Raw genomic sequence first — 26,228 nt, 5'->3', positions numbered from 1 at the left:
CCAAAAAACAAACCTGAGCCATTTGCTGTAGTAGAGTTTCCTGGTGGAGGGTTTATGGGAAGCCAGAAGGATCTTTCGGACTGGGGAAGATAGGTTTATTTACCTGGCAATCAGTGGAAGCTGAGATACCAAGCCATCAGTTTGAGGCTGTGAAGGTTGGGCTGGATTAGCCCCTGTGGGTGAGATAAGAGTCCCGGGAATTGGGTCCAGGATCCACGGGCGGTGAACCAAGTGAGGCCATAGGAAGGAGAACCAAACTTGACAGTGCCAATAGGGGGCAATGAGGATAACCTTGCTTCTCAGCTATTGCGCTTTCTTCAAGAACTGCGGAATGAGGGAAATAGGGGGAAAGGGATACAGTAGATTTGGGGGCCAATCGTGAATCAGAGCATCTCTCTCCAACTTCCCCTGGGAGGGATCAGGACGAAGAAGCTGCTGCATTTGTGGTTCAAGGGGGAGAGCAAAGGGGTTGCAGCAAAGCCGGCCCCAATGATGAAAAATTTGAGTCACGATTACGGTGTTGAGAGACCACTCATGACACATCAGAATGTTCCTGCTCAGTTCGTCTGCAATCAGATTGGAATTCTCGGAAATGTGCATTGCTAGTAGAAAGGGACTGGAAGCTATCGCCCATTGCCACACTCACAGGGCTTCCTGGCATAAGGGGATGTACCAGACTACTGACATATTGTCTGAATGGATAGCAATTGTCCCCCATGGTAGGGTTGTTTGGAATGCTTATAATGCTAAAAGCACTGCCCTCACTCCTAGGACATTGATATGCAGTTTGGCCTCTAAGGGGGACCAAGTGCCTTGGATGATCTTTCCTTGAAAATGCCCCCCCCCCACCTCATCAGGGAAGCGTCCATGGTCACTGTGGCCTTGGGTTGAGCAGGGGGAAAAAGGTCAACACCATAAATCCTCTTATGGCTTCATCCACCAACTCAGATTCTGTTTGCAACGGTTTGTAATAAGGATTGGATAAGACACTGGTTGTGCTAGAAAAGACCATTGAGATGATAGGAGCCATTGGAGTAGCCTCATATGGAACCTTGTTAGTGGGACCAATGAGACTGTAGCTGCCATGGAACCAAAAAGTTGCAGGACCTATTGAGCAGGGACAAAATTTCGAGAAAGTATTATTTGAAGCTGATTTCTTAATTTCTGATGTCTGTGAAGAGGTAGCGCAGCAGGAAGTTGTATCAAACTTTGTCCCAATGAACTCAAAGCTCTGAGTTGGAACCAGCTTTGACTTGTCTAAGTTTATGGAGATTCCTACGTTTTCTGCCAGATTTTGAGTGTACGATATGGCTTGAAGCAGCAGACTCCTGGTTTGGGCAGTAAGGAGCCAATCGTCCAGGTACAGAAACACACAGAATCCTTGTAGTCTCAGGTGAGCTACTACTAGTGCCATCCATTTGGTGAACACAATGGGGGCTGTAGAGAGACCAAAGTGCAGTACTCAGAATTGGTAATGATTGGCTCCCAGACGAAAGCGGAGGTATCTTCTGGATCATTTGTCCATTTTTATGTGGTAATACGCATCCTGAAGATCTACAGAGCACATCCAGTCACCCTTCTCCAGAAATGGAAGAATGGACTGAACCGTGACCATCCAGAATTTTGCTTGTTTGACAAACTTGTTCAGTATGCTGAGATCCAAAATTGGTCTCCAGTCCTGTCTTTTTTGGCACTAAAAAGAGCCTTGAGTAAATCCAGATCCTATTTGGTCTGATGGGAGTTACTGGATGATTCTTTTCCTTAGCAGCTTTTGAACTTCTAGTGCTGATGCACCCCTCTGACTGGGTGGGATGATGGGGATTCACCTTAGAGGCTTGGGGTAAAGGTCGAAGGGAATAAGGTAACCTCTGGTCATTATTCTCTGTACCCAGAGTCCGATGTTATCGACTAACAGGCCAAGCAGTGTAGAGAAAAACGTCCCCGACTGCTTCCAGAGGAAAGCAATCCGGCCACTCCTCAGGAGCGCTGATATGGCTGACCAGAAAAGCCCTGGTTTTGCTGCCCCCCTCTGCCATGAAAGGGGCGTCTGCCAGATGAGTTCTCCCCTCTGGCCCAGGGCAACTGCTCATCACGCGTGTCACGGAAATGTCCTTGGGATTTCTTGAACCACATTTCCCATTCCTCTGATTCCTGAAGTAGGCTTGTTGAGGGGTTGAAAAACTTATGCCCATGGCAGATAGGGTCTTTCCATCTTTCTCACACCTGGCTAATGTGTCCTTAACATTTGGGCCAAATAACGAGGATTCATCAACAGGAGCATTGACAAAGGAGAACTTGAAGGGGACTGCAAAGTCACATAGTCACATCCAGGTGTGAGGTCTCATGACAATGCCTGAAGCGGCAGCTCTGGCTGCTCCCTTGGTGTGCGCTATCAATCACAAGGAGGAGCTGGATATGGACTCTAGGGTGGCAAGCTGAGAGGCGACCTTGTCTCACACCTCTTCAGGTAGTACCCCTGCCAAAATACCTGAAAGTTCTGTAATCAGGTCCCTTTGGAGATGTGTAAAATGTACCATGTAGTTCAGAGACTGTATGGCGAAGGTCACTGAAGTGTAGGTCCGCTTCCCTAGCCTATCTTCTGGGACTCCCTGTTCAGAGGATGGACAGTCAAACTTTCTTCTGCTAGTTCTTTTTTAGTGGCCGCCCTGACAACCATGAAGTTTACTGCCAAACCTCTGGACCAATGTGGGTGGTCTTCTGGAGGGGAGAGAATTTTATCAGGCCTCCGGGAATTGGCTCATCGCTGTCAGGGGCCTTCCAGGCCCACTGCACAATGAGTTTAATCAACTCATCTGCAGTGGGGGGGGGGGGTCACCCAGGAAGTACATGGGCGAGCATGGAATGCTTCCAAGAAAATGCTCAAACGGATTCCACTCCAAAAATATTTATTGCAGATAATCCAAATCACACGGAAAGCAAACAAAAACTCCACCAAGTGAGGATTAAGCCACCATAAGCACTTTCATCCCCAAAAGTACACATTAACATGGAACTTCATCAGAGGGCAGCAAAAAGACATCATATCCTTTAAATACATTTGTTGTGTGACATCACTTCCCCCCAGCAAAACGGATAGGAGGGAGGTCTTGGTAGTGGTTGGAATTCCTATAGCTGCCAAGAGCTGATTGAGAAGCATTACTACATCTATTTCAGAAAGAATCCTGGTGACCATGTTGATACTTCTGATGGAGTGTCAGGTCTCTCAAGAAAGGGACTATACTGTTGTCCCAAGAAGGGGTCTATAGCAGGAGAGTATCTGGTCCTGGGCAAAATTTCAAGTTTTGGTATCGAAGATGGAGCCATGAGGGAAGTCATTGTCGGTGCTGAGAATGTGTCTAGTACCAAAGATACCGTCAGTACTGAAGCAGGAATAAGAGTCATCGGTTCCGTAGTTGCCAACAACTTCGGCACCGTAGAGCTAGTTGTAGTGTCAGTAGCCAAAGTAGTCGGTGCAGACATGTTGGGTATTTTAGGTGATACAGCCTGAGAGCGTTTCGGTTCCGTAGAGCTCGGGGAAGCCAGGAACAGAGTGGCTTCTCTTTTTCTTGTCTTTACTGGGAGGTGGTTAAACCTCCGCCTCAGAAAGGGCCTATGAAAAGGGTTTTCTTAATAAACCCTTCAGAATCAGTTTATTCTTGCACTCTGCGAGAGTGCGAGAACTAAAATTTCGACATATAATATAAGGAGGCTGAATCTAGAGATGAGGAACTCCAAGATAGTAGATGCACAAAAGATGCATGTCCGAATTAGGCATCTTTCACCCACATTTGTCACACTATTTGAACCTGATCTTCTCACCCATATTGAGGAGTCTAAGAAAATATATGAAATGAGATGTACCAAACCAAGCACAAGTTCAGTCAAAACGATGCAATTTAATATAGAAACTGCAAGTACGAAGTACTTTCACAGTACATACTGCTTCATCAGGCAACAACATTCAACTAACTATTCTGCAGCTTTTATATCAAATCACATGATAATTAATTAACTAAGTATCTAAAATCTTAAAGAAACATTAAAAAATTTATTTAATACAATTATGTATAAAATTAAGTTCAGGTTTCAAAGGGAAAACTTCATTAAGACCAGGTTTATAATGTGCTTTAAAATATAAAATCAATTTATTTTCTTGCTTTTCGGTGACATTTTTAATGTCACCCCCTCTTATGGGTATACGTACATTTTCAAGTATAAGAAATTTAAAAGTATGTGTATCATTAGTATTGTGTACATGTTTATATAAAGAATTAGTTAAAGCCTTCCTTTTAATTTCTGAAATATGACTGCTAATACATTTTTTGAACATTTGGTTGTTTTTTCCTACATAAAATGAATCACACTGTGTGCAGTGTGCCATGTATACCAAATGAGTACTACAGCAATTCCCATATGCTTGAATTTCAAAAATACTGTGTCTTACAGGATCCACAAAACATGCATCAGTGTAAATAAATTTACAAAAGACACATCGGTTGCATTTATAAGTGCCCTTGCATTTTATCCTTTTAGACTCATAGGTAGGTTGTTCCTTGTAACAATTTGTTTTTCAAAGTTGCACATCTTCTATAGCTAAATATTGGTTTTGCAAGAATACCAGATAACTATACCATAATAATAGACCAGTGTTTGTTAATAATATTCTTTATATTACATGTATTCTGATCAAAATTCAGAATACATCTACAGTTATTTATGTTAGTTTTTCTTTGTGTATAATTTCCTTGTCTCTTTTTGGAAAATGCTAGTGGGTACTTCAAGTCCCTATTTGTCAAACTCTCCTCCTTAATAGCAAGGGCCTTGTCCTTGTTATAACCCCTTCTTTCAAAATCACTTGCCCTTTCATCCAATTGCTGAAACAAGTCAGCATGTTGTGTGTTTAGCCTACTACGTCTGATCATTTGATTTCTCATAATGTTGTCAAACGTGTATGAAGGGTGCATACTATCTCTTGCTAGGTAGGTACATTTTTAACCTGTTTTTTTATGTAGCGTGGTTTCCAGCTGTCCTTTCAGGTTTTTTGTTAGATGAATATCCAAAAAATCTGCTTGTCTGCAGTGTACAGTCTTTTTAAACTTTAAAAAGGTGGTTGTAATATGTAGATATTCAATAAATTCACTCAAATCACCTAATGACCCTTCCCACAAGAGGAAGTCATCATCCACAAAGTGTTTGTAGAAAACAACATTCTTACTTATATGATGTGTATCAGAACTTAGTATAACCTCATCTTCCCAACAATTCATGACAGTATTAGCATAAGCATTTGCTACAGGGGTGCCCACGGCTACCCCTGTAGACTGTTTATAATACTTGTCCTGAAATAAGAACACATTGACTATAAGACTATGTTTAAAAGATTACATATTAAATCTATATTAAGGTGTTTAAGAACTGAGTGACTTAAAACATACTTTTTAACCATCTTGATGCCTAATCTGTTTGGAATACAAGTAAATAAAGAATCTAGGTCTAGAGTAACCAAATAAGATGTAAGTGCTGAGTTGGTCCATTCAAAAAGTAATTTCATGAATTCAGTACTATCTTTTACTATAGTGGCAGATGTATTGAGAACCACTTTGATGTTCCCATGAATTGTAAGAAGAAAAGTCACAGATGAAAGTAGAAACTATCCTAAGAAAAAAAACGCAGGTTAGAGAGACTTAAGAAATATATCAAAAATGTTTATCACTTAGCTGAGAGCGCTGGCTTGGCACGTCTTGAAAAGTAGGTGGCAAATGAGATCTGAAGAAAGGCGAAGAGGGGCACTATGGGTAGGACTTAGCTCGAGAGTGTTTGGCTGGCGCGAGCTTGTATATTGGCCAAGTCGGTTCTGAGGACAGAACCGAAGTCCTATCACAGTAAGGAAAGAATGAAGATTTACATCATCAGATTAGCTGTTAAAAGCATTCATAATACAAATAAATGGAGTTGTAAGTAGCACTTTTCTTACTGAAACTGACTTTTTTTTTCTGAAAAAAGCATTTTTTTTCAATATCACCTATTCAGGAATGAAACTCTAAGTTACAGAGGTTTCTTCGGTAGTGCATATACCATGTAGATTCACCTCACTAGAAACAATGATTATGTTAATTAGGACTCCGCTCATTACTGGTTCTGAATCACTCAATTTGCTTGACAGGAAAACCTACTATCTTGCGGATGTCTCACTGATGCTATGCACATGTCTGGGTCCGTGTGGTCCAGGGTAAGCCTGGGGGGGGGGGGACAAAGATGTGTAACCCACATTTAACAGTGTGTACATATAGTCGATGTACTCCCTGATTTCTTAGCAGCATATACAACAGGGAATGAAGACCGCTATGTTTCGTGCCTTAAAGTGACATTATGACCCATCATAATACAGTACCTCTATTTTCTGAGATTGACATATATCACATGAATGTGGTGCCCTCTGATGCCCACTGGTGCTTGGTGGATGGGACAAGCAAGACTTAATTTAGCACCGACTCTCTATCATTTTACTCTGAGATTCTTCAGGATGAGACGTCAGGGCTAGAAGTGGAGGACATGATGCTCCGCTTAGATCACAGAGGTGGTGTGAGGAATCAAAGATATTTCTTTGCCTCCTCCATAAGAATTATAGCCGGAGGATAATACAGGTTTATATAAAGGACATAAGTATATGACAGAAGCTTGGAACAGTTTAGCCTAGGCAATCACCCATGCAACTGGCATCCCATACATGGGGGGAACAGTATTGTCACCAAGACACCGACACAAGGCACTGCAGTCCTGACTTCATTGGCTGTTAAGAGGATGAAGTTAAAGGGCAGGCAACATCTATGTACTGTAGGTAGACCTCTCATGTTAGGTACACATTTAAACTGGCAATGCATGCCATCCAGAAATATTACACAAAGCTCTTTCTTATACCTAAAGCCACTGACAACAGTGAAAAGAATAGGCAAACTGCACAGGAGAAGACTGAAATGACAAATGAGTGCTAGGGTGAGTATACGTTTTATACTGCTTTAGTTTGAATACTAATAGTAGGATGGATTCTTCCCAAAAATGTATACCTTTTATACACCAGTGTCTATTCTGTCATTACTACCACAGCTCAAAGGTAGCAGTATGAGTGTTCTGTGTTTTGCATGCATCCCCTTATATACGAGGACAAGTGGGTTGGAATGTTAAGGCTCTGTTCCTACATCGTGAGGATGCCTGTGGGTTCAGTTGGTTTGCTATCATGTAACCGAAGCAGACTCGGTCGAATAGTCATAACATCGACCCACATCAGCGAAAACTCACATTGTCAAAATACAAATCGAATGCGACCTAAGGACGAGTATTAACATGGGTTAAGATAGGGTCAAGACTTGTAGTTCTGCAATATTAGAGTTTGATATTGCCAACGTTCATGTTTCAGGTTTTGCACGAAGTGGATTCAACCGAGTTCACTTTGTCTACATGATAGTAAACTGGTTCAATCACCACCACCACCACCCCCCACACACACACACTTTTAAGTTATCATGAAAAATGTTTACAGTCTTTTTTCTGTCTCATTATTATAACTACAGTATTAGACAGGGCAAACATGTAAGATCATCATTGGTTGGGTAGACATATGTCAACATAAAACTGAAGTTGTTTCGTATTCATATCATCTGTGACTAAACTGTGTCTGAGCATTATGTTTTCTTTGTATATGTATATTTGTCTCAGACATCATTACTGCATTTTGGGACTCCAGATACCTATTGATCTATCTAAACAGCTCCTCTGTCTGTCAGACTGCAGGTGATGAGACTGATCAGTTCAGATGCACCTATCAGTTGTACATATTAACAGCCTTGTTGAATTCAACAGTGTTTTTTGGTCCAACAAGTAAGTGTATCATACTCTACACAGTAAGAGCTTCAGTTTTTCATTGTATTTACACCCCTCCATTTGCTGCTATACTTTCTCTCATATCCATTTATTTTGTTTATTATTTTATCTCCATATTTTTCTACTATTATATGCAGTAGCATAATGACCTGCAACCATCCTACTGGCGAGACCTGTCATTCCCTCACAGGTGGCAACAGCAGAGGCACCACTACCAGAAGCACCCAGCAAATCTGGGTCCCAGTTTGCCATACTTGCCTCTAAACCTTCTGCCCTACCTGCACCACCCACTTCAGACAGCTAAGCAATGGATGCTGGTACAGTTGTACCAGCTTGTAGCAGTGCAAATGGAGGTGAAGCACTTTGTTACCCACTGGCAGCTACATGAAGTTGGATGCCTGACTTGGCTAAACAGAGACTCTCTTTTTGATGACTTGTTGAGCACATTCCTGTCCATCAATGTCTCCATCATCCGAGACAAGGGCCAGTGGTTATGGAACCCAAGGTGGTAAATAATCTCTACCTGGGTCTATGCTGGCAGAGACTATAGCTGTGAACACCTCATCCTATCCCTCAACGTGGTGTTTCCCCTTGCCTTCCCCTTTCAGTTGTTCAGTCCTTCCCTCACTACTACCTTCCCTCTAACTTGTCTAATGTCTCATTCACCATTGTGCCCCCGCAATGTGTTACCACACACACTGTCAGTTATGTTCATCTTCCCCTGCTTGCTAAACCTCTTAATTTCCTCTTACTTCCTTCCCAAACTTACTTTCTTTTCATAAATATAAAATGGGCACCTGTCCCACAAAGAAAAAGTATTTCCTTCTTTCCCCACCTCCACACTACACATTTCATAGTTGCCCACTTTCTGCTCTACCATCTACTTGCTTCCTCATTTCATCTCTTTCTTATACTTCCACTTTCAATCTTTAATCAAGTCAGAAAAGAGATAAACAATCCTCATGCATTCTCATGTAGGATTTCTAAATCACTTATATTTTGTAATCATACTCTGCATAACATGTGAAGAACAGCACCATCAATGTCCGTGTACAACTGAAGAGGAGAGGCACTGCTCATACAACAATGATTATGTATGGCCACTATCATGTCCTAGATAAATTGGCTTCAGCTGCCATTGGTCATGAAAATGAGCTGGGTTTCTTTGCTCTGCAGACTGCATATAAAACACAGGATAAAGCTGATGCCTTAATGTTACTACTTCCATGGCTCAGTCTGTAAATGGAGTCCTTGGCAGAGTATAAGTGAAGAGAATTGGGGGTTCCAGTCCTCAGGGTTGAATGCTTTGTGCATCTTTTATGCTTTTACCTACTGTGTGCTTCATTAATTCCTTTTTTTAATTTCTCCAAGTCTTTTGGTTTTCTAATATCATGACGGGAATGAACCCTGTTCCTAAATCAAAGTACGATTAAAGTTCATTAAATTAATTTTGTTTCAATCTTTGATCTCAGCCAAAAGTGCTCTTCGGAGCACCCACAATATGCCCAGTAATGACTCCTCCTGCAATTCGTATGGAGTTACATGGATTGGTAACATATCTAATTATTATTGTAAATTATTTTTATAAGACCCGTTGCTCCGACTACTAATGGAACTGTCTGGGTATCTTTTTTCCAGATTGCTCTTGTTTCTGCATGCAGATCCTGGTATTTTAAGACTTGGTGTCTCTCTGTATGCAAGATACTATAGTCAATGGGTGTGGCGATTTCAATGATCAATGCTACTTTTGTCTTCTTTTCTTGGACCACTATATCTTTCAGTGTGACTGCTTCCATGGCTCAGCTTATATGTGAAGTTCTTTGCAGGGATTAAGTGAAGAGGGCTGAGGGTTTAAGTCCACTCAGAGTTGAATGACTTCAGTGTCTTTTATGCTTCCTTCTGCAAGTGTGTAACAATCACCTGTTACGTGCTTCACAGACACCTTCAGTGTAATTGTTCAGCTTGTAAATGAAGTGCTTTATAGAGTGTAAGTCAAGAAAGCTGAGGGTTCATGTCCCCCTCATGGTTGCATGTGTGTTTTTTTCATGACATTTGGACTAAAATACAGGTACAATGATCACACTCGGCCTATGTCATAACTGCTTTTGGTGATACATTGTACTGTTTTTCTGTCACAACATTTTTTTTTTTTTTTTTACCTTTTATAACTTCACTTATCCAAGACGGATATCTGTGTGTATGTCTTCTACCCCTTCCTCCCTTTTCTTCAACATCTCTGACTGTGTCACCACCTACATTTGCAGTCTTGCATTTGTCATATGTTTGCTTGTGTGATCCTACTAACTCCTCTACCCTTCTACCTTAATCATACTTCCTTTACTATCTCTCATAAGTGTCTTTACTGCATAGCTGTATCTTGGCTTAAAAAAATGATCAGCACATAAGCCTTATAACCAAGAGTGTACATAGATTTGTGGCAAGTACCCTTGAGGCTTTCAGTCTCTGGTTGAGTATTACTGCTGCTCCTACTTCTGTGCGTTTTCAACATGGTTCAACACAATCTTCCTGCTAGTCCCTACTACAGCCATTAGGAGAAGCTGCTCATCATACACACTTGCTTAGCTCCAAACATTAATAGCAAGCCTCTAGGCTTGTTGCTTAAAAGCAGAGTTGGGTTAGCCACAGTCATGGAAGAGGCATTTCTGAATCCCTGGGAAAGATTAGTTTTGCAAAATCAACTTTTTCAAGAGTGTAAGGCAGACTGTTTGAAAAGCCATTTCTGAAAGCTCACAATTTATTTTTCTGCCAAACCTTCAACCCCAGACTCTCCATGCAGGGGAGATCACATGCACACATATCTAACTGTCCTCAACTCCGAGCTAACTACATCTTGGAGGTCAATCAACAGCTCGCACATTTAAGTTCACTGAAACATGGGTTGCAGCTCATGACTTCATCCAATTAGAAGACTTTCCAAGTTATATTTCACACTGACGTACTTAATCTTAAGCAGAACAAATAATCTGACTGGTCTAACAAGGATTAGTTAAGGCTACATTACTATGAATCACAGTGTGGAAATTAAGAGCTTACTTACTTTTCAAGGAAAATGTAACCATTCTCCTTTCTCCTAAAAATTAGCAAGGCATATGGAAAGGCAGAGTTAGCTACCTGATGATGTAAACCTTGGTTCTAGATGGTTGTCACTATTAAAGTGACATCCTGACCCCATGTGCAAAAATGGGGAAAAGGGGTTGTGGCTGGATGGAGGGGTGAATGTTTCATCCACCAATGGTGAGAGTAATGTAAACAAATCTGTTAAGTACACATGCTACAGCTGCATTCTGCGAATGAGTGCAATGGACGACTGTACCCAAGGAGTGTTTCAGAAATACAATTCTGGTAAGCAAGTTAACATTAGAAGAAACTAAAAGTTTCAAGTCCCTACAAGTTACGGTATGCGTGATGCAAAGTTTGTGATGCAAGGAATGACAAGGTCTATACAATGGAGTTTAATATAAGAAACCTTTCAAAAACCTGCTCCAAGGGACAAACCTAGATTAAAGAGGGCTTCTGACCTGATTTACATGCAGTAAATATCTTGACTGGTACAGGGCAACATAAATCATCTTATTGGTGTACTACCGAAATGTACTAAATCATCTCTGCACTACTTTCCTCTATTTTTCTTACACTCAGACCGAGTGCTTAAAACCTAGAAATGGAACTGAAAAATCCACTAAAACACATTAGCCTGTCTCAGAAAAGCATAAGGTAGGGTAACTCATGAACTTGGCTACACCACTAGGGACTAAACTTAGTTAAAAAAGCACTGGAGTCAAGACATGAGAGCACTGTGACTTCAATGCCAACTTCTTTTAGCAACAACATGCACTTCTACTAGAAAAGCCTGCAAGATGAGACAGGATTTGAATGTTCAGCTATACATTACAATTAGGTCAACCTTTCAGTACAATTCAAGCATTCAACAACAATGGCTCAGTCTGTAAAAAAACAATTAAAAGGTAAAAAGTAGAAGAGTAGATTTTAAGCAACAAAGAGATAATTTGTTTTGGAGTTGTAACTCAGATAATTCACAAAAATGTGCTCTTTTCAAGCCCATAACGCACAGCACTTCATTGTGCTATATGATGAATAAATATGTTGGTATCCCACTTTCCTCTACCTATATTATATACCCATTACAGCTCAGTACACACACCATGCTATATAACTTTTCAACAGTAGCATATATACAACTGCTGCAATATCAGCCATAGATGTGCTTAATTAAGCATTCAGTTCGGTAGAAGTAACAAAGACTATTCTTATCTTTGTCTAAATGAAAATGCATTTTACAAAGCACGGTTTCTTAATTAAGTGCATTTAACATTTAAATATCAGTATTCATAAGAAAAATGAATAATATTTTTTCACAATGCAGTAAGAAAATACATTGCGCGAATGCAATATCTACTAATGTAGCATATTTTCTTTTCTGTAGCTATTCTCTACATCCAAAATACATTACAGTAGTTAGTTTTTTATAAATGACCCTTTATTATATAAAATTATAGCAATTTGAACTCAATTTCAAAATAAATTGCGGTCTTTCACTTGAGCTGAAATATCAAGCCATTCCGGACTACAGTCAACAGATAGATAAAGGTCATTCAAAGGACATGGTTTCTCCACTGTAAGAGTTTTTATTTTTGCCAAGACCTTGCAGCATCACTGTGTTGTGTAATGGTAGACAGATAACAAGGTAAGGAGACAAGGGACACCGATAAGCATATCAAACTAACACAAAATTTCCTTTTAGATGGGATTTGCACAGATTAGGCAGTGTCATTGCTGGAGTACATATTAGATGCCTCAAGATATGCCATTAGGTCTCATCTCCTAAGCATTTCTTCTACTGTATGAAGCAAATGCAAAAACTGCAGCGATAAAATATAACATTTTTGACAAACCTTTGTGTAAGGGCTGAGGCATAGTTAAAACGAGAATGAGCAGCAATGATGGTACATCTCTGTACAACAGTGGCACCTCTGGCTTTCCGTCATCACACACACTGAAAAAGAATAAATACAAGTAATGCTAATATCAATTATTTATTTATAGTGCATTCATTTTTTCCATTAATCCCTTCTCATTTATCATATTCATACGCTACAGAAGAACTACATTGTGACTGTCTATCTTATCTTTACTTTCTGAACATGAATGCTCTTTGCATCCACTGTTACTTTATCTGACAGGGAACTCCAGAATACCATGCTCTATTCCTAGTAATTCTTAAGCTTTTTGGTCAGAAATTCCCTTTAATATTCTAATCATTCTCCTTTTAATCAGTGAGAAGAAACTATAACGCTAAGATTAAGTATTTCTCTCCTCAAAGTCCAGGCACATTAAAGGAGAACACCTTTCCTTAATTACATTTTAAGGATTTTTCTATATTCCACTGGTTCTGGTTTGGGGGCAAACTGCTACACTGACAAAAAAGCAACTTGATAACCAAAGTAATTGGTAACATACTCATGAGGTAGATCACATTTACTTACAACTGTTGGGAAATTACCCTGTTTACAGAAAGACTGCCAGACTGCAATTAACCATAATAAAGTTCATCTGCAGGAACATATTCACCATAACAACAACTGTTCAAATAATAAGACCATTGTTGCATGACTTTATTACATAAACAAGAATTAGTCACAGGCAGAAGTCATTCCATTGGCAAGACACTCTTTTGCAGTCAGACATCATTAACGGTGCATGGATTCACTTCTCCATGGCCATTAGATATAATCCAAGCACTAAAGTATATGTATGTACTACTCTATTCTTTTCTGGTAACTAGGTAGTGGTACACCAACAAATGATCTTTGAAAAGGTTAAAGCAGCCATTAGTCTAAACTTATCAAAACGTTAAAATGTGCTCCAAAACTCTAAGGAAATTGTTAAACAAACATCACACACTAAGAGTTAACATGCTACGATGTAATAGACCCCACAAATAACATCATGCCTGTCTGGTAAACAGCTAACACAAAGACCACCAAGTTCAAAGTATGTACAGGACCAGGGGGATGGAAGAAGTGAGACTGTCCACATTAGTGATCTTATTATTCAAACACAATACTTATACGAATGTGAGAGTCTCAGTGTACCCTTAGTTCCCAATAATGGATGCTATAAAGCTGCTGGGCTGTACCCTCAGGGGGCAACAATGTTATACTAAACCAGAGGTATCTGGAAAGACCACAGCAGGAGAACTGCATTCAGTTTTGGCACTCATGCAGGGATACGGATATCAAGCAACAAAGAAAGGCTTCCAGGTTAACAAATGAAATAGAGAGTAAGGTTACCAGACCAGGTTATAAGAGAGAAATCTCTTTTTACTCGAGGACAAATTCAAAAGATGAGACAATTATTGGTGTATAAGACTGTTAATGAACTGTGTGATGACATAAGCCCAAACAGAAAGACAGAGGAGGAATGAGGAGGGTTGTGTACCAGACTAAGGGTTAAAATGTACAGCCTAGACAAACAAAGCAATTTTTCATGGAGACAGCATAAACAGATGGAAAATGTTAACTAAGTGGATAGTGAACTGTTAAGAGTACAGAGTCATTCAAGAAGGCCTATATGGTAATGGGCTTGCAGATGGGGCAAATATTATTACAGTCTTATGGCATCTGTTGATCTAAGGCAAGAACCACTTTAATGGGTCTTTAGTTAGATTCATCTTCTCCACCAATCACAACCTGTCATTTCAGGCAACAGCCCACATCCAGGGACATCACACTGGTAACCGTGCATGTCGGAATGGAACCTGTAGGCATGCCATCAGCAATCACCTTCTTGAAAATCAAGAAAGAATACCGCAGATTAACCTGCAGTCAGAATATGTGTGTGTATCTACACACACACACACACACACACACACACACACACACACACACACACACACACACACACGGAGCTCCAACAGTAAAGACGGAAGAAAGAGCCACCCATACAAAAGGGGAAATGAAGATAATACATTCCTAAGCTGTATAGAGAGTCTTCTTGTGCAGCAACTGACACAGTAAGAATGTATAACACTGATGATCTTCTTTGATGGGTCCTTGGACTGAATCTCAAGCAATAATGAGGAGGGTGGAAGAAAGCAGAAGACAGCCACATCACATGGTGATTTTTTTTAAGAGTGACTGTTGGGATAGTAATGCTTGATGAAGGTATACAATAAAGGCAAAGTGTCTACAATAAGATGTGTGAAACAGAAATCTTCTTGAATCAAGCACTAGAGGCACATCTACTGAACTGAAATCTGACTTCAGGGGTGAGGGTTAGCTCTCCAATGGAAAAAAAGCAGTTGTTCACATAGAAAACATCTGCTAGCCCTTCTCATTTTAATGCAGAGAAAATGAGCAACTAGTCCATCTATATAAACTGGGGTACTTATTTAAGGTAACAGCCAAGTTGCTGGTGCACACTAAGGGTGTGAAGGGCCCTATCATTTTTGGTTTCTGTCCAGTGAAGAAAATGACAGACTAGTGTAGGGACAGTTTTTAATTCAACTTCAGAAGCAAATGCAGGCTCACTCTAAAGGACACCTTGTCTTTGTGAAGGGCAAGATGCTGTTCTCTACACATAAGGGGTTGAAGCTCTAATACAGTATCTTATGGACACATGAAAAGCATAAGCAAAAGCATACTTCAAAATATGAACTTCAGCACCACTGATCTGATAGGCTGCCTGCCTTGAAATTCAAGTTCTACAGAGAGGAAGGGCTTCTTCTAAGGAGGATGGAGCTGCAATCCTACCTTTATGTACTGCTCTATAATCCTAGCCCACCTACAATATCTTGATGTGCAGACATAGCCAACACAAGTACACTGATCATATTAACTGAAGCCTGAGTCATATGCATGTCAGAAATAAGGCAACAATACCTGAAATATGCCCAACCAGGGTGGTACGGCATACCAATCCACCCAAACTGAGAAAAGAATCCTAAGTGGAACAGTCCCCAGTAGCATCAATAACCTCTGAGACTACAGCCAGTAAATCTAGTAACATCAGTGGCTCCACATCAGAAGCCAGGCCGTGAAGTGCAGCAGACCTAAATGTGGGGATGCACCCTTGGCTTGGACAAAAGAAGTTTCCTGCAATACCAAGGAAATGATAGCCTGAAGCCATGTTCTTCTAGGGCTACTGAGGGGTGACAAAAATGAATTTTGGTCTTTCTTCCCTGAAAATTGAGATCAAAAGAAGAAATCACCAAGAATATCAGGAAGATGGACAGGAATCCCCCATACTATTGGGAGACAGAATGTGTCCTCCACTACTTCTATCCCTCTAATCTAAATACAAGAGGAGGAAGATCACATTCTGATTAAAGACAAATCGGATGGTCTCTAGAGTATCTCGTTTCCAGGAGTCCTAGACCAGGCATGACCTCTCCATCTACTGATCCAGAAGAGGGCCAGAGGAGTGACTCAAAGCATTCACTAGTTTATTCATTTTCATGGGGATGCGAACCAATGACAGAGTGATGCCACTATCTACAGGCCATTGCTAGACAAGCACTGTCTCTTGCAGAGTAGGTACAACAGTATGCTCTCTTGCTTATCTTGGTACTACATGACACTCTATCAGAATGGCTAAAGAGAGGCTCGGGAAGCAACTTTATCTCCAAAGCCTTAAAAACAAGAATAATTGTTCTTTGCTCCAAATGACTAATGTGAATCTCTCTCCTCTCTCTAGGAGGACTACACCCTCATACTGTATGGGAGCCCAGGTGGGGTCTCCAGTTTGCAAGCAAAGCTTCCATTGCTAGAACCTGCAGTGGGTTTGGATGCAGAAAGGGAAGACCTATCAAAAACTGATGGGGCCAGTCCACCATTTAAAGTCCTTTGACCAGAAAAAGATCAGACAGCACATGATGGTTTGAAGCCACTAACATCTCTCAGTCCAAGTTTAATACCCATTTCCAGTGGTGAGGCAAATGCACTATGAAGCTTAAGACAGCAACCATTCACTAAGCCCAAAAGGTGTCAGGGAGTGCAAGCCTGGAGCACACACTAAACCCTCACAGTTGGTCAACTACCGACTTCCTGTGCTTTCTTCAAATGTAGGAACAACTGATACTGGAAGTTGTCAGACTCCAAAGTGATCAATGCAATCAAATGAGGAGGAATCAGAGAGAATTTCCTACAATTTATGATCACCCCCTAGGAACTATAATCACAATAGGCCCAATAGTAAGTACGCTTCCACGGTGTCCCTTGATAGGACTACTAAGAGTCAATCATTAAGGTAACAATACATGGAGTTCCTTCTTCTGTAAGTTTCTGAGCACTATAACCAGCACTTGAGTAAAGACTATGGCTCTAAAGAGAGGCTTAAATAACAATACATCATCCTGGAAGTGATGCCCACCAGAATGAACTGAAGGAATCTCCTTTATGGACTCCAAATGTTTATTACAAGGCAACAGCATGTTCAGCAACACTGTCTAGCTGCACTGTGGAAGCAAGGGCAAAAGCCCCTACAGGGTGACCATTCAAAACCAAATGCAATGGGTGTGCACACTGATGCTACAGAAGTCCAGAATTGGACAGGCATCATGTGTCATCTTCATCAGAAAGAAAGGCAAGTGAAAAACCAACATCCTCTTCACAAATGGGGCATATAAAGTCCTCCATCATTTTAGATTCTGGGAGGTCCTCAAGCATCTGCTCAGCCTTTCTATCCAGATGGAAATGGAATTTAACAAAGCAAACTCTCCAGGGGAGTAAAATGAACTTTTTTGTGACTCCTTGTCAAGCAGCAAAGCAGGGCAAAATACTGCAGTCTCTAAGTCCTGTATTGCACCAAAGAATTCACATAAATCAGTTAACCAAGCATCCTAACCCCAAATCTGATAAGACAGGGGCTTGTATATGGTGTCTGGTTTTCTGGTAGTCAAATGGGCAACCAGGTTGATTCCAGACTGCTTTAATAGCATCCATATTGACTGACATGGGATGGAGGGCGAATAAACCTGGACTTCACTAAAGCTCCTACCCAAAAAATTCAACTAGGCACACCTCAGGGGGAGGGAGAGCCACATGTCTGTCTAATCTGTTCCTCACAAGTCTGAGGGCCTCTCTATAAGAGGGAAAACTTAGAGGTGCAGCAGTAGAAGGGGTGGACTCATTATCATTGATTGTCTCAAAGACAGATATTTAACTCATCACAGAAGGTAAAGTCTGAAGGAGTACCATGCCTTCCTAACATTACCTTTAGAAGCAACCATAAGAAAGTATGTGAATGACATGTGTTAATGTTGGGGGAGGGACCAAAATCTGGTATCTGAAAACATGCCAACTAAGGGTGGAAAATGCAGGTAAAAGGTCTTTGTTAGGACCACTGCAGGCATCAGACCAATCCTGCACCTACAAAGCACACTTCCACCAAATGTAAAACATCTGCTTGATATCTAACCTGTGACAAGCAAAGCCCTGGTGGGTGACAACAAGATGGATCCAAAGTCAGGATCTGCAAACTCGGATGAATGTAATCTAGTACAGAAGTGGCAACATATTTTTGCACTTATGCGTGAAATGATTAAGGATCATCTAAGCTTCAGATATAAAAAAGTTATTCATAGCACTTTATGAGCTGTAATAAATACATTTCACAGTATTCCTGATTCCAGTTTTGAAGACTGGCTCAGGGCTTCTTTGGCCAGGTTAATCCTGTCCTGTCCGTGAATATCTTAAATAAATACAGTATTCCTTCTGACTAAATGGTCACTAGTACATGTCTTCCTGCTTGTTTGGCAGCATTTGCATGTAATTTACTACTGCTTTGTATGCCATACCCACCTTGGTATGCTGTAGCAAGATTACAAAGAACAAATTAACTTGCTGTTTCTATCAGCTTACACTTTCTAGTGCAACAGAAAAGAGAAAGGAAAGCACACTTTTTACAAATACTACCCTGTTAGCCTGTCTTCCCTGTAACTTCAGGGGTGCATGGGAGAAAAATGGCATGTGAAACAGTGACAATTATTAGTTATTTTATTTTACATGTATTAACTGGGTAGGTACACTGGACCAAAGATCCTTTTCAGGCACAACCCACGCCAAACTGGCAAAAGATTATGTTACAGCACATGAGAACAAGGATTACAAAAATATATACATGCTCAACACAGAAACATGGTAGTACAGTTAGTTAAATATCAAGACAAAGACATAGCAATGTGAAAATATGACCGTTCAAAATGAACAGGCAGTATGGCAACACTAACTTTCAGCTTAAGAAAGTGTGTATATTACACATTTAGGAGATACAGCAAGCATGACTTAGCATGTGGTTAATGTTGAAGTGCCTTAATAATGAAGGAAATAAAAGAAAAAAAGACAAGAGAAAAGAGATTTTTAAAGTTTTTAATAAACAGGTGTTAATTCAACAATTGCTAAGTTTATCTACAGAAGCCTTGAACCAGATATAAATGGAAGTTACGTGTAAGAAATTATGTACTCACCATAATGTTCCATCTGAGTTGTTGCTCTTCATTTGTCTTCAACCTGTGGGAACATGGATCCGGGACAGATCCAACTCAGTCGCATTTCTCCAGCATCAGATCTGAGCTCCAAGCTCCTCCCCTACCCATAATGCTCTCTCTCTACTTTCTCCCTTCAGATCGAGTTTGCTGCTCACCCTAGCAACCCAACCTGATACAACATTTTATCCCTTGGTACAATAACCCAGGTAGTATTATACAAAATGACCATTTATGCCAAAAGAAGGGCCATGTCTTTTCCAGCCAGACCACCACACAGCTCATATAAGGCAGGGGGGAAGGGGTCCCTATTAGAACCACTAAAGTTAAAAAAATCAAACGGCTAAAAAGCCGAATATTCTGCTACTCGAGATCGGTTTTCTGAGATCGTAGTACGGTGGACACTGGAAAATTTGCCCTTTCCTCACTGTAGTGCAACCTCAGAGTTGGTATATATAATCAGTGGAGGGTGTGGGGGGGTGCTTTGATTTTTCAAACTTTCGTGGCTCTAAGAGGGACTCGGGAAGGAGGGAGGGACGGTTGAAGACAAATAAAGAGCAACAACTCAGATGGAACATTGTGGTGAGTACATAACTTCTTTATCTGAAATTGTTGTCTTCATTTGCTCTTCAACCTGTGGGACAGAGTCCCCAGCTACCAAACACCTGGGAGGCCCTCATGGAAGGATATTCCATAACACAGTGGAGCCAAAGGATGCCCTACTTCTGGAGAGAAGGTCCAACCTGTAATGGGAGGTAAAAGTATATGAAAGATGGCCAGGTAGCTGCAGAGCAAATGTCATCCAAGGAAACTCTGGACCAAAAGGGAGCTGAAAGTAGCCATAGACCTAGTAGAATACGCCTCAACTTAACCTGGTGGGGACAATCCTTTAGTTGACTAGCCAAAAGAATACACTGAGAAATCCAATGAGCAATGGTGACCTTAGATACATGTTTCCCTAAAAAGGGCTTAGAGTAGGAAACAAAAAGTTGATCAGACTTGCAAAAGGCCTTTATTCTGTGTAAGTAAAAACATAACTGTCTATGAACATCAAGCAGGTGCAATTTATACTCTCCCTTATTCTGACAGTTTGGAAAGAAGACAGGGAGGTTGATAACCTGATTGATGTTTGACTCTCCGGCCACTTTCGGCAGAAAGGAAGGGTTAGTGCATAAAGATACCCTGTCTTTATGGAAGATCATGTAAGGAGGCTTAATCGATAAGGCCTGAAGCTCAGACACTCTTTTAGCTGAAGTAATAGCAATTAGGAAGGCTGTCTTCCAAGACAGAAACTGTAGATCTTCTGAAGCAGTGGGTTCAAATGGGGAAGAAACCAAGGCTTGAAGGACCAAGATAAGATTCCAAGGAGGCGTAGGGTCCTTGATCAGTGGCCTAAGGATAAATGTACCCTTCAAAAAGGCTTTGCAGAGCTTAGAAGAGGGTAGACAAGCTGAATTATCCCTTATGTGGAAGTTAAGAAACAGCTGCCAATTGAACTTTAACTGTAGATAAACTGGCACCCTGCTGCAAAGTGCTTGCCAGAAACTCCAAGATAATAGGAACCGGACCAGTGAAATAATCCAAATCCCGCTGAGCTGCCCAAATCGAGAAAAGCTTCTATTTACTGGAATAAATCTTCCTCGTGGAAGATCTATGAGCTGCTACCAAAATCTTCTTAACTGGAGAAGATAACCCGGGAGTCCTAACTATCATGGGAACTGCAGCAGCCAACCAGTGAGCTTCAGACCTGCCAGATCTGGATGTGGGATCCCTGAGGGATGTGAAATCAGATCTAGAAATGGATCCAACTTCCAGAGAGGACGCACTACATGAGACCACAGAGAAGGGAACCATACTTGGTGAGGCCAGAAGGGGGCAATGAGGATGACAGAGCTCTCCCACCATTGTGCTTTCTGGATGAATTTCGAGATAAGGGGAAGAGGAGAGTAAGCACAGACAAGACCGAAGGGCCAAGCATGAACTAAAGCATCTCTGGGGACCCCCTGGAGGGGGGTTCAGAGTGAAAAACTCACTGCAATTCACGTTGGAAGGACAGGCAAAGAGAAAGCAGCAAGGCTGACCCCACTTTAGAAAGATCTGCTTCGCTACAAAAGGATTCAGAGACCAATCACAAGGCATCAGGACAGACCTGCTTAGCCTGTCTGCCAGAATGTTGGACCTCCGTAGAATATGTGTTGCCACCAGAAAATGGCTGGCGGAGATTGCACACTCCCACAATCTCATGGCTTTGCAGCAAAGGGGATAAGATCTGGTTCCCCCCGTTTGTTGATATACCAGCCTACCGACATGTTGTTTGTCTGGATGGCAGTCATCCCTAGGGGAAGATGGGCCTGAAGAGCTTGCAAAACCAGTAGCACTGCCCTCATCTCCAGGACGCTGATATGCAAACGGGTCTCCAGGGAAGATCACGTGTCTAGGAATGTCCTTCCCAAGTAACGTCCCCCCACCCAAGCAGGGAGGCATCCGTGATCACCATGGTTAGGGGGGGTGGAGAATATAAATGGGTGACCGTGAAGATGATCTAGGGACTAAATCCACCAAAGAAGAGAATCTTTGCATGGCCGGAACAGACAAATAGGATGTGACAGTGGTAGATCTAGAAAGGACCAATGAACTGCCAGAGTCCATTGGAGCACCCTCATATGTAAACGAGCTGTGGGAATGAGGATGATCGTGGCCGCCATGGACCCCAACGCCCTTAAAACCAACTCTGCAGGAGGACATGGAACTTGAAGAATGTACAAGACATGCTATTTGAGGGAGTGAAGCCTTTCAGGTGTCAGAAAGGCCTTGGTTTGAATGGTGCCCAACCGGGCTCCATTAAAATCCAGAACTTGAACCGGTTGTATTAGAGATCTGTTGAGATTGATGGTGATGCCCAGCTGGTGGGCGGTTCGGATGAGAAAGTCCCGGGCTTGGCAGATTCAATCCCTGGAGGGGGCAGAGAGGTGCCAATCATCCAGGTAAGGGAAGAACTGGAAGCCCTGCAGCTGCAGGTGAACTACTACCACCACCATCACTTTTGTGAACACCCTGGGGGCTGTGGTGAGACCAAAGGGTAGAGCTCTGAAATGGTAATGATTGGCCCCCAGCCTGAAGCGGAGAAACCTCCAAGAACATCTGCCCATTCTGATATGACAGTAAGCATCTTGAAGGTCTTCTGAGCACATCCAGTTATTTTCCTGCAAAAAGGGCAGGACAGACTGGAGTGTGACCATCTGGAATTTCGTCTTGGCAACTGACAGATTCAGAGTAGAGAGATCCAGGGTTGGCCTCAAGTCCACCATTTTCTTTGGCATCAAAAAGACCCTGGAATAGTTGCCTAATCTGGACTGGTCAGGGGGACAGGCTAGATGACTAATTTTTCTAGCAACTTGAAAATTTCCTGTGCTGCTGTCTCCCTTTATGTGGGTAGAACATCCAGGGAGGAACCTGTCTGGGCCTAGACTTTGAAAGAAGGGGATTTAATATCCTCTGGACATGATTCGCAACATAGGTTCATAGGTTGGTACTAGGCTATCAGCCCTAGGGCCTATACAAGCCTAGCCATAACAATTGCCTGGCGATTTCTTCCTACACTATTTACTTCCCTGGACCCCTGTCCAGCAGGGTGACTGACGTGATACCCGGGGTGAATTTCCTTTCTCCCATCCAATCATCAAGGTTCCTTTTGAAGAGGGCCAAAGAGGCACTCTGCTTGACACGTATGGGCAATCTATTCCAGAGTCTGGGGAGTCTCTGGGTCAGGAACCTATCCCTCCAGCATGTTTTGTTTATTGTGATGACAAGGTTTAGATCCTTGGAGCGTGTGGCTCTGAGGGATTGGGATTTCTTTAAGTGTAGCATGTCCAACAGCTCTGGGTTTGACATGGCCTTGTATGTTAAGCAGAGATCGCCTCTGAGTAGACGATATGCGACCGAGTATAGCTGGAGTTTTTTAAGGCGGTCAGCATCGGGAATCTGCTTTAGGCCTGTGATTCTTTTAGTGAGGTATTTCTGCGGCCTTTCCAGTTGTTGCAGATGTCTTGAGAGGTACATACCAAACGGGGCGTTGTATTCTATAATGGGTCTAATGAGGGATGAGTACAGTGGAACAATGACCTCCTTTTTTCTGGATGAAAAGCCCTTAGTGATGAGGTGTGCCACATAGAAGGATTTTCTGACTGTTGTGGCGATGTGGTTATCGAAGGTGAGACCACTGTCCACCTGTGTCCCTAAGTCTCTTATCACGCTCTCTGATCGTCTGTAATTGACTCCGAGGCTGATGGGTGTAGTGAGAGATGACCTCTGACTGCCTCCAGAGATGAGAAGCCAGGCAAACCTTCAGGGCTGCTGTGCAGGCCTGTCTGGTAAAGGATCCAGAGACCCTTGATTCCTCAGGCCCCCTCTACTGCAAGGGCAGCATCTGTCGAATCTCCCTCTGCCTCTGGGGGAAGATGAGCCCTGAGTGTCCTGGGAATAACCATGAGAATTCTGGAACCACATCTTCTTCGCCCCCTGCTGATTCCTGGAGAAGGATCACTGAGAGGTTGAGAAGTGGATTCCAACGGCAGACAGAGTCTTCCCTTCCTTCTTGCGCTGGACCAGAGTGTCATGTACTGTCTTTCCAAAGAGTATGGAACCATCATATGGGGGCATTTGTGAAAGACACCTTGAAGAGCTCCGAGAAGGTACAAAGCTGGAGCCAGGTGGGATGCCTGATGGCAACTGCCACAACAGCTCTAGCGGCGCCCTCTGTAGAATGAGAGAGAAGACGCATAGTGGTATTGGCAATGGAGGTGAGAGTGGTCATTCTGGAGGAGAAAACCTTCTTATCCTCTGCCACAATGGACCCTGGAGTAGACTTGGCAACCAACTTCACTAGGTCTTGCTGAAGTCTAATAACGTGTGCCATACAGTTCAGCGCACATACAGTGAATGTGGCTGAAGCATAGGTCCGCTTCCCAAAATGAGACAATGGCCTAGACTCTCAGTCTGGTGGGTGAACCATGGAACTATTCTGTGCAATCTCCTTCTTGGTGGCTGCTGCCACCACCATGACAACAGGGGGTCCCTTTGACTAATGTGGCTTGTCTGTGGGGGCGCTGAGGACCTTATCGGGGTGCTTGGGAATAGGCTCCACCATGTCAGGCTCCTTCCACACCCGAGATGTCATCAGATCCAACAAACAAATCCATGGGTTGGGGGGCCCAGGAAGTAGAGGGTTCCTGCACCAAATGCCTCCAGGAGCACTGACTCGTCAAGGTTGGGTTTCTGGATGGATGACCCCCCCCCCCACGTGATGTCACAGGATCTCTATGAGGTCTCCAAATGAGGCATCCTCCTGGGGTGATCCAGGGGAACCCCTCCCCTTCCTCCAAATTGGTGTCTTCCATGAGAGACACTGGCAGGGAGTCTAAGTGCCTCCTTTTACATGTACAATTCGATGAGCCCTTTCCAGGGGGGGGGGGTCTCTGGGGAGGAATTGAAAACATCTAACTGCTCCATTGTGGGAGCTCCCTGGGGTGAAGAGGCAGCAGGCTGTCCCTGAAGTAGCAGGTTGGTGGAATCTGGACCAGAAACAGAGGGAGCCAGGATGGATTTCGAAGAGGAGAGAGTCAAGCGTCTCAATGGAAAAGAGAACCCTCTCCATCATGTCACGGGCAGATGGAGAACAAACTGCCCATGTAGGGGCTACAGACGGGTCCATTATCCTCTGATCAACGGAGGAGCCAGAGCCAAACCTCCAGGCCCCGAGGCTCTGATTGGGAGGCTCTGCTACGAAAAACTCAGAGCCGAAACCATCCCCTCGGATCCAGTGCTGTGGCTATGGCTCAAACAGCCAGACGGATCCAAGCTCATCGCTCAAGGTAATGGCCGGCGTCAGGGTACCAAGTACCATCTGTGCTGACCCCTCGGCACTGAGGGTCCTCGGATCTGAGGACGATGAAACCTGGGATTGGATCGGAGAAAGAATAATCGGTATGAAGGCAGACTGCATGCCCCCTGCTCTAGAGGGAGAGGAGGCAGGCAAGACTCCAATCTGTATCTGGGTGTGGATGAATCTCCACATCATCCTGTCGACCTCGGCTTTGAAAGGCTGCAGGTGGATCTGTCGGATGAAGCCACAGACACCAGCCTAGAGGGCCGGTGAGGTGACGCTGGGGAATGTCTCCGAAGCACCTCTGGCAACGGGGAGGAATGAGGGGAACTGAGCCAGAGATGTTCAATCCTCGGAGCCAAGCAGAGCTTGGCAGGTGGTCCCGCTGAGGATGAGCGGTTGGGGGACCATTTCTTTCGTTTGTCCTTATGCCTGTGCTTATCCCCGTCCCTGGTTCTCTTGGCGGAAGTTTGAGTCCCAGAGGCCAGGGTAGCAGTAGAAGAGGAGGCTTGAGCCCCCGAGGCAGCTGGGGGGAGAAGGCCTTCTAGAAAATGTTTATTCCTCCTGTCAATCAATGCGGGGATTGAACCCTGCTCAGATCGAGCAGGAGAAATCAAAGTGGGTGACCACTAGACACTCAATGCACAGTGTGTGGCCATCAGCTGGGGAAAGCTTGTGACCACACTCAGTGCATTTATGAAACCTAGGTTTGAGAGTCTCTGACATGGTCAAGACACAGAGGTAGGCCCAAACCGAAACATAAAATACACTTACACTCACACACTCCTAGAGATAAGACAGTAAGAAGGGTTTTTTTTGACCAACGTGAAATGTGCAGGGAAGGTGATAGGAAAGATAGAAAAGAGAATTGCTAGATAGAAAGAGAAACTAGTGCAGAAAAAACAGATACACTTACCCAAAAAAGCTCAGAGCTAATGGATCACA

The 26,228-nt window shown here is 42.8% G+C and overlaps 1 protein-coding gene across 4 annotated transcripts in view; it reads right to left on the bottom strand.

The window, feature by feature from the left end:
* The window catches only part of UBR3 (ubiquitin protein ligase E3 component n-recognin 3), a 4,226,407-nt gene that overhangs the window by 651,526 nt on the left and 3,548,653 nt on the right, over positions 1-26,228 (bottom strand). For all 4 annotated transcript variants that reach the window (XM_044075499.1, XM_044075501.1, XM_044075502.1 and 1 more), the window contains one exon: positions 12,813-12,913. In XM_044075499.1, the coding sequence (XP_043931434.1) occupies positions 12,813-12,913 (101 nt within the window). The remainder of the gene's footprint in view (positions 1-12,812; positions 12,914-26,228) is intronic.

Source organism: Protopterus annectens, chromosome 6.part1 (genome assembly GCF_019279795.1).
Source record: "Protopterus annectens isolate FY-2018-M chromosome 6.part1, PAN1.0, whole genome shotgun sequence".
In the NCBI taxonomy this organism is placed as follows: Eukaryota; Metazoa; Chordata; order Ceratodontiformes; family Protopteridae; genus Protopterus; species Protopterus annectens.
Note: the sequence above shows the minus strand (reverse complement) of the source record. Positions and strands in the feature narration are given on the sequence as shown.